General features: G+C 40.7%; 1 protein-coding gene across 2 annotated transcripts in view; it reads right to left on the bottom strand.

Moving 5' to 3' along the window:
• Positions 1–9,256, bottom strand: part of ttn.2 (titin, tandem duplicate 2) — a 257,670-nt gene extending 248,414 nt beyond the window's left edge. Inside the window, exons 1-4 of one of the 2 annotated variants that reach the window (XM_055015033.1) lie at positions 9,070–9,256; positions 3,118–3,220; positions 2,388–2,591; positions 45–332 (exon numbers count right to left, since the gene is read on the bottom strand). In XM_055015033.1, coding sequence (XP_054871008.1) covers positions 45–332; positions 2,388–2,591; positions 3,118–3,208 — 583 coding nt within the window. In that variant the 5' untranslated portion in view covers positions 3,209–3,220; positions 9,070–9,256. The remainder of the gene's footprint in view (positions 1–44; positions 333–2,387; positions 2,592–3,117; positions 3,221–9,069) is intronic. The other variant, XM_055015034.1, reaches the window with a different exon arrangement.
• Positions 9,257–15,085: the final 5,829 nt, after the last annotated feature.

Here is a 15,085-nt window from a genome sequence, read left to right as displayed (position 1 = left end):
ACACCTCTTGAAGCTTTCTGTTAAGTGTAATTATGGATCCTCACCCTGAACCAGCAGCTCGGCAGTGGACGTGGCCCGGCCGCTGCTGTTGGCGGCGGTGACAGAATACGTCCCAGAATCCTCTGGGAAGGCCTCGGCGATCAGCAGGCTGTACAGGTCTCCGTCCTGGAGGATCCTGAAGTCGGCGGAGCTCTGGATCTCGGCCCCCTCTCTGTAGAACTTCACCACAGGTGGTGGGATTCCTGTGACTCGGACGTCCAGCCTCACCTGGATGCCCTGTCTCACCGTCTGGCTCTGCAGTCTCTGGACGAAGTTAGGGGGCGCCGTCTCCACTGCAAAACACCAGGAGGCATTCAGTGACGACATCTTACCGACAGGAACAATGCAGCAACAACATGTCAGAAGGATGTAAAGTCTGAGGAGAGGAATGGAATCTCAGTTTGATCTCAGACTCTCAGACCGCTGATGAACTTCAACACCTGGAACAGATTTCTAACAAACAACACAAGGAACTCAAAGTTCTCTAGTTGTTTTAACGCTAGAACAGAGTTTTGAAATCCAAAATAAAACCATACATATCAGTTCCTGACTGCTGGTAGAATGGGATACTTACCCATCTGGCGAATTACTGGGGTTTAGCAGAAATAGAAAGTCTTTATACTGCAAATGGAAAATAAAATGTTTTAACTTTTACTTCATGTTTTCCTTCTACATTAGTTAAAATACTCCAATGTGTAAATTAGTTTGTCGTCTCAATTTATTTATGATTTTTAACTATATTTGAACATTCCCATCTGTAATGAGATATTTTAAAACTGTAACAGTAATAAACCACACTAACGGAACGTAATCGCTGATCTGTCCGGAGAAAGTCCCTTTAACAATAGATGCAGGTTTGGAGAAAAGCATCTGCTAAATGAAACTGTAAATTAGTCCTGTGATAGACTGTTACCTGTCCAGGTGAACCTGTGATAAACTGTTACCTGTCCAGGTGTTGTATAATAGATGGATGGATAACTGTACATTGTAAAAATGAACCAAACTCCTATGACTGTAGCTGATATAACAGCAGGACTCCCAGCTGAGGGATCAGATCAGCTGATGCTGTGGGATAAGTTCCTCTCCACTTCCAACATTAAACTACAGAACAGAGTTTGGAAGCTTCTCACAGGAGGACTGTAAGAAGCTGAGATGTTTCAAACAGAAACCTCACAGATTTCTATTGGCTGAAAGGCAGAAACTAATCTAATCACTAATAATGAGCTCATTCCTACAAAGTGTTCCACTAACCAATCACTGATCAGTTCGTCTGTTGGCTTCTTTCTGTTGTAAATGTGTGAAGAGCAGCAGAAACCTGATGAAAGGCCAGGCGATTTTAAACGATGATTCAGACGCTATGTTCCGGCCATTAATTCCTTAGTAAACCTCCGGTTCCCATTAAGGAAAGTTATGCTGCAGCAGCTGCATCTATATCGGTTTTATCACGGTGTCGGTTTACAGGCCATGCCCCCCCAGCTGGCGCCAATAAATTTAGACTCAGAATTTACCAGAGAGGAGGAGGATGGAGGGCAGAAGAACTATTAAACCTGAACATAGAGAGGAGGAGGAGGATGGAGGGCAGAAGAACAGAACATGATGGGATGAAAACTAATGAAGCTTCTTCTTCTGTGGTGGTTTAAGGTCTTCTAGTTCAACTGGGATCTTCTGACATCCTGGATTCAGTTCTGGTTCTCAGATGAATCGGGCTGATCAGGACGCTGTTTAACCACCACATTAATCAATAATCAATAATCAGCTGCCTTGTCAATCAATAATCAGAAAATATTTAATTACTTCATACGTTAACAGAGTGTATTTACAGCTTTATAGCCTCAGCCAATCAGGGAAAAGGAACCTGATCACCAGCTGGTTGGAGGTCATGAACCTCCTCAGGAGTCTTTGTCATAGTGCCCCGTTACTAGATAAACTCCCACAATGCTCTCTGCTCTAACATCAACTACCTGTAGGAACCACCACTACCTGGTCTCACCTGTATTGGTCTACCTGGTCTGATCTACCTGTCCTGGTCCATCGGGTCTACCTGGTCTGGTCCACTTGGTCTGGTCTACCTGTCCTGGTCTACCTGGTCTACCTGTCCTGGTCTACCTGGTCTACCTGTCCTGGTCTATCTGTCCTGGTCCATCTGGCCTACTTGGTCTAGACTATCTGATCTACCTGGTCTGGTCTACCTGTCCTGGTCTACTTGGTGTAACTGGTCTGATCTACCTGGTCTGGTCTCCCTGGTCTGGTCTCCCTGGTCTCCCTGATCTGTCTAAACCTGATCTACCTGGTCTGGTCTACCTGGTCTGGTCTACTTGGTCTACCTGTCCCGGTCCAGCGGGTCTCACCTGTAACGAGGAGTTCAGCGGTGCTCGTGGCCTGTCCGGCGCCGTTGGTGGCTCTGACAGAAAACCTCCCGCTGTGTGCGGCGGTCACAGCGGGGATCCTCAGAACAGCGCGGCCGTCGCTGAACGAGATCTGAATGCCGGGAAGAGCGGCGGCGGAAAGAACCTGGCCATCACGGAACCAGCTCACCTCAGGAACTGGAGAACCTGCAGAGAAGAACCGGAGAACAGCGAGCGGTAAACGGTCCGCAGTACACTGATGATTGTCTCCTGTTTCAGATGCTAAAGCTAAGCTAAGCTAGGCTAGTTAGCTGTGAACATTCATCAACTATTCTGATCAGTAATCGGTCTGAGTCATCATTAAATAAAAACTCTGATTTCAGCTTCTTCAGTGAAGATATTTCTGGTTTCTTTCCTGACAGTAACTGAAGATCTCTGGACCAAACCAGACATCTGAAGGAACTCTGATCCATGTTTTTCTGAGATTTTAGCTCGAACATCTGATTGGTTCAACCAGAAGATAACCAACAAGATCAGTTCATTTATTTTCTAGAGGGAATAAAAAGCTGCTTTAAGGCTGACAGACTGAAACATCCTCAGCTGCTCATCAGGTTTTAAACTGTTCAGACCTCCAGGCTGTAGACTATGGGACTGATTTATTGCTGAAGGAGGCTTTCACTGTGTACTGATCAGTCTGTGCTGCAGAAGGAAGATTTTGGGAAGTCCATCTTACCACTAACTGTAGCCTGGAACGTCGCAGCACTACCCTCCAGTGCTACGACGCTCTGCAGCGGCTGAGTGAACGATGGCGCCTGAGTTGACATGTTGTCGGCAACCTGCAACACAAAACACACAACAGAGTTGCAACTTTATCTCCAACAAGTTCTTCCACCAAACACAGGTACAGCAGAGTTTACCGTCTGACCATCAGATTCATGACCACAGATAAACACCAGGTGGCGCCACTGGGAAATCCACATTTACCCCAGAGGAAGAATCATCAGAAGAGATCAGATCTTAATCCCGTCACTGGAGACTCCTTCAATAGGTTTAAAAGGATCAATAAGGACTTTGTCTTTTCCAGATGTTTGGAAGCAGCCTCCTAACATCCGTCCTGTTTATTATTATCATGTTTATCCTGCTTTAAAGTCCACAGAAGAAGATTGAAAACAGGAATTTACCTTAAAACTGGCAGCAACAAATATTAGATTTAGATTCTGCAGCAGATAGCTGAGATCTAAAACATCAGAAGGACATCAGCTCTGAGACTCTTTAATTCTTTAGAACTGTCGACTGGATGTCAGTAGAACAGGAACAGAACCCTGGAGCTGGTCTGGTCTACCTGGTCTAGTCTACCTGGTCTGGTCTCTACCTGGTCTACCTGGTCTGGTCTCTACTTGGTCTAGCTGGTCTACCTGGTCTGGTCTGGTCTACCTGGTCAGGTCTCTACCTGATCTAGCTGGTCTGGTCCACCTGGTCTGGATTACCTGGTCTGGTCTGGTCTACCTGGTCAGGTCTGGTCTACCTGCTCTTGTCTGGTTTGGTCTGTTCATCGTGTATAAATACTGTTCCATCTGGTTCATTTCTAAAGTAACATTTGTTTTCATGTCCACAAATGTTTAATTATCACTTTAAGATCAGAAATCACGTTAAAGAAACTGAAACACAGATGACAAAATCCCACAAAGACGTCAGCTGGAGGTAAATAAAGCTGAAGCTCTCTGACCGTCACGCGTCCAGATCTGCTGATTAGAGCATGAACTAAAGCAGGAAAGAACCAACAAACACGGATTACATTTACTGATTAACCGGTAGAACAGTCCAGTTACTGATTAACCAGTAGAATGGTCCAGTTACTGATTAACCAGTAGAACGGTCTAGTTACTGATTAACCAGTAGAACGGTCCAGTTACTGATTAACCAGTAGAACGGTCCAGTTGAACCATCAGCTGATGTTCTCTTCATCCATCCACACTTTAGATCCTTCAACCTTCAGCTGGTATCATGTGACCTGAGGTTCAGGGGCATTGTGGGTAATGTGATTCATCCTAGTCCTGGAGAAAACAGAAAACATCTGAAACCAAACCAGATCTGACACCACAGCAGGTAGAACCGGTCCATCAGAACACTGAGTATCAGTCCAGGTTCTGGTGAATCTAGTCCATCAGAACACTGAGTGGGGGGGAGGTGCCCTCCCTGTGGAAGACCTCCTGTCTAGTTCCAGTCCCCAGAAACCCGAGCCAACCAGAGGACTTCAGACTGGTGGCCCTGATGTCACATGTCAAGAAGATCCTGGAGCAGCTCCTGCTTCACCACCTCAGGCCCCAGGTTCAACACACCCAGGACCCCCTCCAGTAGGTTCAACACACCCAGGACCCCCTCCAGTAGGTTCAAAACACCCAGGACCTCCTTCCAGTAGGTTCAACACACCCAGGAACTCCTTCCAGTAGGTTCAACACACCCAGGACCCCTTCCAGTAGGTTCAACACACCCAGGACCCCCTCCAGTAGGTTCAATACACCCAGGACCCCCTCCAGTAGGTTCATCACACCCAGGACCTTCTCCAATTCGCCTACCAGGAAAAGGCAGGGGTGGAGGATGCCATCTTGTACCTGTTGCATAAGGCTCACTCTCACCTGGACAGAGGGAGGTGCTGTGAAGATGATATTCTTCTTTAACATCACCCAGCCCATCCTTCTGAGAGACAAGCTGAGCAGCATGGGAGTGGACCCACCCCTGGTCTCCTGGATTGGGGACTACCTCACTGAAAGACCACAGATCATCAGACTGGGTGGTGGCACATCAGACACTCTAGTCAGCAGCAGGGGGCGCCACAGGGCACTGTACTGTTCACGCTCTACACATCTAACTTCCAGTATGAGTCTGAGCTCTGCCACATGCAGAAGAATTCAGACGATACTGTGATTGTTGGATGTGTGGAGGTGGACAGGAGGGGAGTACAGGGGCCTGGTGGAGGGCTTCCTGGGATGGTGCAGCTCAAACCACCTGCAGCTGAACACCTCCAAAACCAAGGAGATGGTGGTAGATTTCAGGAGGAATAGACCCCATCTCCAGCCCATTTCCATCAGGAGCACGGATGTAGAGGTGGTCAGAACCTACAAGTACCTGGGACTGCAGCTGGACAACAAACTGGACTGGTCAGACAACACGGACAACATCTACAGGAAAGGACAGAGCTGTCTGTACTTCCTGAGGAGACTGGAGTCCTTTAATATCTGCAAGAACCTGCTGCTGATGTTCTACCAGTCTGTCGTGTCCAGCGTTCTCTTTAATGCTGTAGTTTGTTGGGGAGGGAGCAATAAGAAGAGGGACAGGCTGGTGAGGAGAGCTGGCTCAGTGGTGGGACAGAGCTGGACTCTCTGGTTTCAGACCCTGGAGAAGATCCTCTCCATCCTGGACAACGCCTAGCATCCTCTGGAAGGACTGTGATCATAGGAGTTTTCAGCTCCAGGTTGCTGTCTCTGACCAGCTCCACCAACAGGGTCAGGAACTCTTTGGTCCCCCATCAGACAGTAGAACTCATCACTGGGATGTCGGGGGGGGGTCCGTCATAATCGCAGTAGAACCAATGTGATTATAGAACGTCTATGCACCGTAGGTAGCTTGATACCTAAGGTTGTTGTCTTAGTACCTGTCAAAATCAATTTAAACCATTTAAATCATTTTAAATCACTGTACCTTGAAATGTGTAAATACTGTACATTGACTTTTAATACATTTATTATTTCTATAGATTTTAAAACTAGAAGTGTTTTTATAGTATTGTGCATCAAGTTTTTTAGAGTATATACCAACATCTAATGTTAATGTTACTAACCTGCCTTTTCGTAATTTTATGTTGTACATAAGCTGCTGAACACTTGAATTTCCCTCGAGATTAATAAAGTATCTATCTATCTATCTATCTATCTATCTATAGTCTATCCATCTATAGTCGATCTATTGTCTATCTATAGTCTATCTATCTATAGTCTATCTATCCATCTATAGTCTATCTATAGATCTATCTATAGTCTATCAATCTAGTCTATCTACACATCTATCTATAGTCTATCAATCTATAGTCTATCTATAGATCTATCTATCTATAGTCTATCTATCTATCTATATATAATCAATCTATCTATCGATGTACAGTCTATCTATAGTCTATCTATAGATCAATCTATCTATCTATAATCTATCTATAGTCTATCTATCTATCTATCTATAGTCTATCTATCTATAGTCTATCTATGGTCTATCTATCTATCTATAGTCTATCCATCTATAGTCTATCTATCTAGCTATCTATCTATTAGGGAACTTTGGCGCCCCCTGCTGCCAACGTCAGACTAGTAACTAGAACAGCACTCAGTCCTCCTCCAAGGCTGCAACATTCCTTCTATCATTTTTGACAGATATTAGCATGTCACGTGACGTAGGCAGCTGACGTAGTGTTCACTTGTTGTCATGGTTACAGTGATGCCATGACGCTGTCTGGCAATGATACAGAAATCTTTAATCAATCCGTGGATCCAGACTATAAGCTGCATCACTGTCAAAACCTAATCACTTGGTCTCTGTGTCATTTCTGACCTTCCCTGAAAAGTTCATCCAAATCTCTTTGTCTGTTTTAGAGTAATGTTGCTGACAGACAGACAGACAGACAGACAGAGAGACTAATGAATGAACTCAAACCTGTAGATGAGTTATCAACAGCATATAATAAGCAGTCCACTATTAAAAGATCCAGAACAACAGTAAACAACAAGCTCCAGAGTCTTTGCTCTCATCACAATAAAACCTTAGTTTCTTTAATTTATATTTTCGTCATGCCATGTATGATGACAATGAAGCCATTTTAATTCTAATTCTAATCTAAACGGATCCAACTAGAGTCAGGACCAGAACCAGACCCAGTAGTCAACTGATGGTGGTGCTGCAGCAGCATCTACATCTCAGACAACAGATCAATAACTCCATTTATCTGCTGATAGTTTGGACATGAACTGATCAATCAAACGATCGATAAAACATTTTTTCACCAGAACATGTCCAACTCCTGTTGGTTCCATTCTCCTGTCACTAATCAATAACTAATAATCCATAACTAATAATCAATAATTAATAATCAATTATTAATAATCCATTGATGACCATATTAGGACATCCATCACTCACATTTTATTAAAACCTGATTAAAGGCTTCCATCTTTGAAATGTTTTAAACCTGAGAAAAGTTTCTGAAGGTAACTTCCTGTCTCATGACTCATTTTGTCCAATCAGGTTTGAGCTTCTTTTTCCTCTAATCAATAACTAATCAATCAATAACTAATATTCAATAACTAATAATCAAAAACTCACAATCAGATAGGGAACTGAAAGTTCAGCTGGACAGTGATGATCAACATTATCAGCTCTGTTATTATTATTAGTAGGGGTTGGTCCTGGATGGTCCTGGATGGTCCCGGTTGGCTTTGATCTACTTGGACTCAGGTTTTTTTTCTAGGTTTTAAACCCAAACATGTTCCAGGTGACAGTGAATCACTTTCAGGAACACGCTAACATGCTAACACACTAACCCTCTGCATGTTAGCGTGTTAGCATGCTAAAGAACACCACGTCAGGCTGAACAGAACAAAGATCCAGTCGGTTTAAAAAGTGAGCCAGAACTGAAGCTGACGGGTTTCTAACAGGGATAAAGTACTTCCACTCGAGTACTCGTACTTCTACTGCATTAATGTGACAGTACTAGATCAACATGAAGTTATTAAGAGTCATTAGGAAGCAGATTGTTCCTATTTAGAACCTGAACCTGTTGTCAGATCACAGGATTTAACTCCATATTTTAACGTTCTCTGTTCTACAGTATTTATAACATCTGATGCAGCTACCGGCTTCAAACACTCATTCAGCTTCTTCTGGATCTGGATTCATGGTTTCATAATAAATATCTCAGTTATCATCTCCTCCAGAGCTTCAACTCTTCAGTAAAAACTGTCTAAAGATGAGTTTTATTTTGAAATAAAAACTAAAAGATGCATCAGAACCAACAGACTGAATTAAATCTGATGTATTCTTAGTTGGAAGTCCAGTCTTTAATAACAGCAGCAACACAGAGTCCTGAAACAGCTCAACTAGTTTCTCCTTTCAGGAAGATTTGAAACGGAGTAAATCTAGAAATAAATCAACTAGAATCAGAGCAGATCATCACAACATCAAACCTTCAAAGTTTCTTTGATAATCTGCTGCTTTCCCACTTTAACTGTCTGATGACTCATGAACAGAGTTTAGCTGGAGCCTATAAATAACGAGCAGCTGCTCTGCCCCTGGTGGGGGCAGTTAACTCTAAAAATACCACCGGACACCTCCATGATTGACAGCCACCATGTGCTGCACACAGCAACTGATACCCCGCTGCTGATTCCCTTAAAAAGCCATCAGACGCCAGCTGGGCTCCACACGGATGCTCTCAGAGGCTATTCTGGGAGTCCAACCTTCAGCAGCAGAACCCCAGCAGAACACAGAAAAATACAGCAGAACACAGAAAAATACAGCAGAACCGAGTAGAACCCAGCAGAACCCAGTTAAACTCAGATGAAATTATGTTGAACTAATCATCAGATGAGCTCCAGGAACATGAACCTTCAGCTCAGCTTCCGTCCATCAGTCCACCACTCACCTGAAGCTGTCTGCTGCCCAGAATCGGGCCAATCGCAGAACCTCTGAGTCCAGAAACAAAAAATCCAAAGAAGAGCCGGAACCTGAAGAACCCACAGAACCAAACAAAACTACAGCCTCACGCCGTAGTTTTGTTCCCTCCTGACAGCAGTCCTCCAGCCGAGGCGTCCAGGCCGGGAACGCTGACTCTGCTCGGACCGCCGACGCCCGCCCCGGCCTTTTATACGGCCGTGACATCACAGCGGGACGAGCACGCTATTGGTCGACCCTACACAGGGAATCATGGGAGGACGTTTATACAAGTTGCTGCAGCTGTCAGGAGCTTTACCCTTTATAGCCCACATTTATTACCCCACTAACTTCTAACTTCCTGGAGATTAGACTAATTTACTGAGTTTATCAGGATGTTGTTCTTTTTAACCTGATCAACCATCAGACATTTTACAATCCACAAACTCTTCATGAATGAAGCTGAAAATCAGCAAAACAAACTTCTATTCAGGAGTTTTATTTATAGATTGATAGGAAACTATAATCTAATCGATGTACTGTAATCTGATTACAGTTGAGACACTTAAAGCTAATGAATCTCTTAGAATGTTTATATATATATATATATATATATATATATATAAAATATATATTTTATATATATATATATATTTATATATATATATATATATATATATATATATATATATATATATATATATATATATATATATATAAACATTCTAAGAGATTCATTAGCTTTAAGTGTCTCAATTCATTCATGGATCATCCAATAATAGACATTCAACTTTAATTCTCTAAGGGAAAAATTGGAGGAAACAGTGAATGGTTCACTGATCAAATGATTCACTGATTAAATGATTTACTGATTAATGATTCACTGGTTAAATGATTCACTGATTAAATGATTCACTGGTCAATGATTCACTGGTTAAATGATTCACTGAATAAATGATTCACTGAATAAATGATTCACTGGTTAAATGATTCAATGGTTAAATGATTCACTGGTTCACTGAATAAATGATTCACTGGTTAAATGATTCACTGGTTAAATGAGTCACTGATTAATGATTTAGTGGTTAAATGATTTACTGATTAATGATTCACTGGTTAAATGATTCACTGGTTCACTGAATAAATGATTCATTGGTTAAATGATTCACTGGTTCACTGGTTAAATGATTCACTGAATAAAGGATTCACTGAATAAATGATTCAGCTTTTTTTGTCCACCTGAGAAATATTGTGAAAATCAGGAACATCCTGTCTCAGAGTGATGCAGAAAAACTAGTCCATGCATTTGTTACTTCTAGGCTTGACTACTGTAATTCCTTATTATCAGGTTGTCCCAATAGCTCTCTGAAACATCTACAGCTGATCCAAAATGCTGCAGCTAGAGTACTGACGGGAGTTAGCAAGAGAGATCATATTTCTCCTATACTGGTTTCTCTTCATTGGCTTCCTGTTAAATCTAGAATAGAATTCAAAATCCTTCTTCTGACATATAAAGCTCTTAACAACCAATCTCCATCATATCTTAAAGACCTGATAGTACCATATTATCCTAGCAGAACTCTTCGCTCTCAGACTGCAGGCTTACTTGTTGTTCCTAGAATCTCTAAAAGTAGAATGTGAGGCAGAGCCTTCAGTTATCAGCTCCTCTCCTGTGGAACCAGCTCCCAGTTTGGGTTCTGGAGGCGGACACCCTCTCTAATTTTAAGACCAGGCTTAAAACCTTCCTTCTTGACAAATCTTATAGTTAGGACTGACTGGGGGACCCTGAGGGGGTCAGCTGGAGTCTTCCTCTTGGACGTCCCTTAGTTCTGCCCCTAGTTCTGCTGCTACAGGCCTAGGCTGCTGGAGGACCTCTCTGGATGCACTGAGCCCTTCTCTATCTACCATTATATTTAATATATATATATACCATTATTGCATTACACTCACTCTGTTTCTCCCTGTGTCCTTTCTCCGAGTGTCCCTGATCCCAGAGCTGGATGCTTCAGACGTGTGGTTGTTCTCCCACCAACTGTAACCCTCTATCTCTACCCCTCTATCTCTATCTCTACCTCTCTACCTCTTCTGTCCCTCTCAACCCGCCCGGCCGGCAGCAGATGGTTCCCCCACATTAGAGCCGGGTTCTGCTCGAGGTTTTTTTCCCTGTTAAAAGGGTGTTTTCCTGCCACTGTCTCCTTAGGGCTGCTCTGGGGGTTCAGGCATATGGGTTCTGTAAAGCGTCTCGAGACAATTTGACTGTAATTGGCGCTATATAAATAAAATTGAATTGAATTCACTGGTTAAAGGATTCAGTGGTTAAATTATTCACTGGTTCACTGAATAAATGATTCACTGGTTAAATGATTCAATGGTTAAATTATTCACTGGTTCACTGAATAAATGATTCACTGGTTAAATGATTCAATGGTTAAATTATTCACTGGTTCACTGGTTAAATGATTTACTGGTTAAATGACTCAATGGTTAAATTATTCACTGGTTCACTGGTTAAATGATTCACTGGTTAAATGATTCAAATGGTTACACTATTCACTGGTTCACTGGTTAAATGATTCACTGGTAAATGATTCAATGGTTAAATTATTCACCGGTTCACTGAATAAATGATTCACTGAATAAATGATTCACTGGTTAAATCATTCACTGGTTAAATGATTCTGAATAAATGATTCACTGGTTAAATGATTCATTGAATAAATGACTCACTGGTTAAATGATTCATTGTTTAAATGATTCACTGGTTCACTGAATAAATGATTCACTGGTAAAATGATTCACTGGTTCACTGATTAATGATTCAATGGTTAAATGATTCACTGGTTCACTGAATAAATGATTCACTGCTAAAATTATTCACTGTTTCACTGAATAATGATTCACTGGTTAAATGATTCACTGGTTAAATGATTCACTGAATAATGATTCACTGGTTAAATTTATTTATTTTATTTTAATGTTTATTTGGCAGGGACAATACACACAACATTGCCACAGAAAAGGGAAAATGCGATGCATGTAAGACGTCTAGCTTCAGCTAATTTGCAGTCTTTGTCCCTGGTCAGGCGTTTAAACTACAATGAAATATACGAAATACAATCAAAAAATGCAATGACACAAATACAGTGAATAATACAATAAGTAAATAAACATAGTTGCAGTTGTCAATTACTGATAAAAGAAAACTGAGTTGCGTTTAACACTGAACATTAGTAAAGCGCTGTTATGTTGAGAATGACTTGTAAAAAAAATTAATGTTCACACTTCTGCTGCTGCTTGAGCCAGTATTTAACGTTCACACTAAACCTCTTCAACTCTGTTTGGGATTTAATTTCTGATGGTAAAGAATTCCAGAGGTGTGTACTTTGCACTGATAGAGATGACTGGCCAAACGTTGTTCTACATCTTGGAATTTGACAGAACAACTTTTGGTCAGTCATCTCTATCAGTGCAAAGTACACACCTCTAGAATTCTTTACCATTTAATCAATGATTCACTGGTTAAATGATTCATCGATTAAATGACTCACCGAATGAATGATTCACTGGTTAAATGATTCACTGGTTAAATGATTCACTGGATGAATGATTCACTGGTTAAATGATTCACTGGATGAATGATTCACTGGTTCACTAAATAAATGGTGCACTGGTTAAATGATTTGCTGGTTAAATGATTCACTGGTTAAATGGTTCACTGGTTAAATGATTCACTGAATAAATGAGTCACTGAATAAATGATTCAGTGGTTAAATGATTCACTGGTTAAATGAGTCACTGGTTAAATGGTTCACTGGTTAAATGATTCACTGAATAAATGATTTACTGAATAAATGATTCACTGAATAAATGATTCAATGGTTAAATGATTCAATGGTTAAATGAGTCACTGGTTCGCTGAATAAATGATTCACTGGTTAAATGATTCACTGGTTAAATAATTCGCTGAATAAAGGACTCACTGGTTAAATGATTGAGTGGATAAATGATTCACTGGTTAAATGATTCAGTGGTTAAATGATTCACTGGTTAACCGAATAATGATTCACTGGTTAAATAATTCACTGAATAAATGATTCACTGGTTAAATGATTCACTGGTTAAATGATTCACTGAATAATGATTACCTTCAGAGTGACTAACAGGAAGTTCTGAAGCAGTTTTTTTTTCACAGCATCTCATTAAATCCATTCTGTTCTACATGTTGGGTCTTTCTCTATTTTATATCAGTTTATACCCGTTTGTCTTTGTATTTTCATTTTTAAATCTAGTCTCGTTTCATTAGAACTGCAGCTAGAGATGATTTTCATCATTGATTATTTTCTGGATAAATCACTCAGCTGTTTGGTTCTAAAAGGCCAGAAAAGATTTTTTCAGAGATCTTCTGTTTACTGTGGAAAAGGAAAGAAAGATCAATAAAAAATGACTCAAACTGATTATTGATCATCAGAATGGGTTATTAATTCAATCAGCAACAGTGAATCTGAATAATAATAACTGAGAACACTTCTCTACGACGAATCTACGAACCAGACACCTAAAGAATCTACAAAGAATCTACGAACCAAACACCTAAAGAATCTACGAAGAATCTACGAACCAAACACCTAAAAAATGTACGAACCAAACACCTAAAGAATCTACAAAGAATCTACGAACCAAACACCTAAAGAATGTACGAACCAAACACCTAAAGAATCTACAAAGAATCTATGAACCAAACACCTAAAGAATCTACGAACCAGACACCTAAAGAATCTACGAACCAAACACCTAAAGAATCTACGAACCAGACACCTAAAGAATCTACGAACCAAACACCTAAAGAATCTATGAACCAGACACCTAAAGAATCTACAAAGAATCTACGAACCAAACACCTAAAGAATCTATGCACCAGACACCTAAAGAATCTATGACGAATCTACGAACCAAACACCTAAAGAATCTACGAAACAGACACCTAAAGAATTTACGAACCAAACACCTAAAGAATCTATGAACCAAATGCCTAAAGAATCTACGAACCAGATACCTAAAGAATCTACGAACCAAACACCTAAAGAATCTATGAACTAGACACCTAAAGAATCTACAAAGAATCTACGAACCAAACACCTAAAGAAACTACGCACCAGACACCTGAAGAATCTATGACGAATCTACGAACCAAACACCTAAAGAATCTACAAACCAAACGCCTAAAGAATCTATGAAGAATCTATGAACCAAACACCTAAAGAATCTACGAACCAGACACCTAAAGAATCTACGAAGAATCTACGAACCAAACACCTAAAGAATCTACGAACCAAACACCTAAAGAATCTACAAACCAAACGCCTAAAGAATCTACGAAGAATCTATGAACCAAACACCAAAAGAATCAACGAACCAGACACCTAAAGAATCTACGAAGAATCTACAAACCAAGCACCTAAAGAATCTACGAAGAATCTATGAACCAAGCACCTAAACAATCTACGAACCAAACACCTAAAGAATCTATGAACCAGACACCTAAACAATCTACGAAGAATCCACGAACCAAACACCTAAAGAATCTATGAACCAAACACCTAAAGAATCTACGAACCAAACACCTAAGAATCTACGAAGAATCCACGAACCAAACACCTAAAGAATCTACGAACCACCTAAAGAGGAAAACAGCTGAGGATGATTTATATTCTCATGATTCTGAATATTATTATATCTATTATATATTATTCTAATATTGTATCTGTTATATATTATTATATATATTATTATAATATTATTATTATTATATCTATTATATATTATTACAATATTAATAATGTATTATTATAGCAGCTGTTAGAGCTGTTCAGGTCTAAATCTGACAGTAAAACTCTGAGCATCCTGAAGGAAACTACAGCTCCCAGCATGCACCTGAGCCCTATAACTCCAGACCAGCCAATCAGAGCCCCATCCCTGTCAATTACAGACAGCTGATACTCTGATTACAT

This window comes from Amphiprion ocellaris, chromosome 11, assembly GCF_022539595.1.
Source record: "Amphiprion ocellaris isolate individual 3 ecotype Okinawa chromosome 11, ASM2253959v1, whole genome shotgun sequence".
In the NCBI taxonomy this organism is placed as follows: domain Eukaryota; kingdom Metazoa; phylum Chordata; class Actinopteri; family Pomacentridae; genus Amphiprion; species Amphiprion ocellaris.
This window is presented reverse-complemented; position numbering and strand designations above follow the sequence as displayed.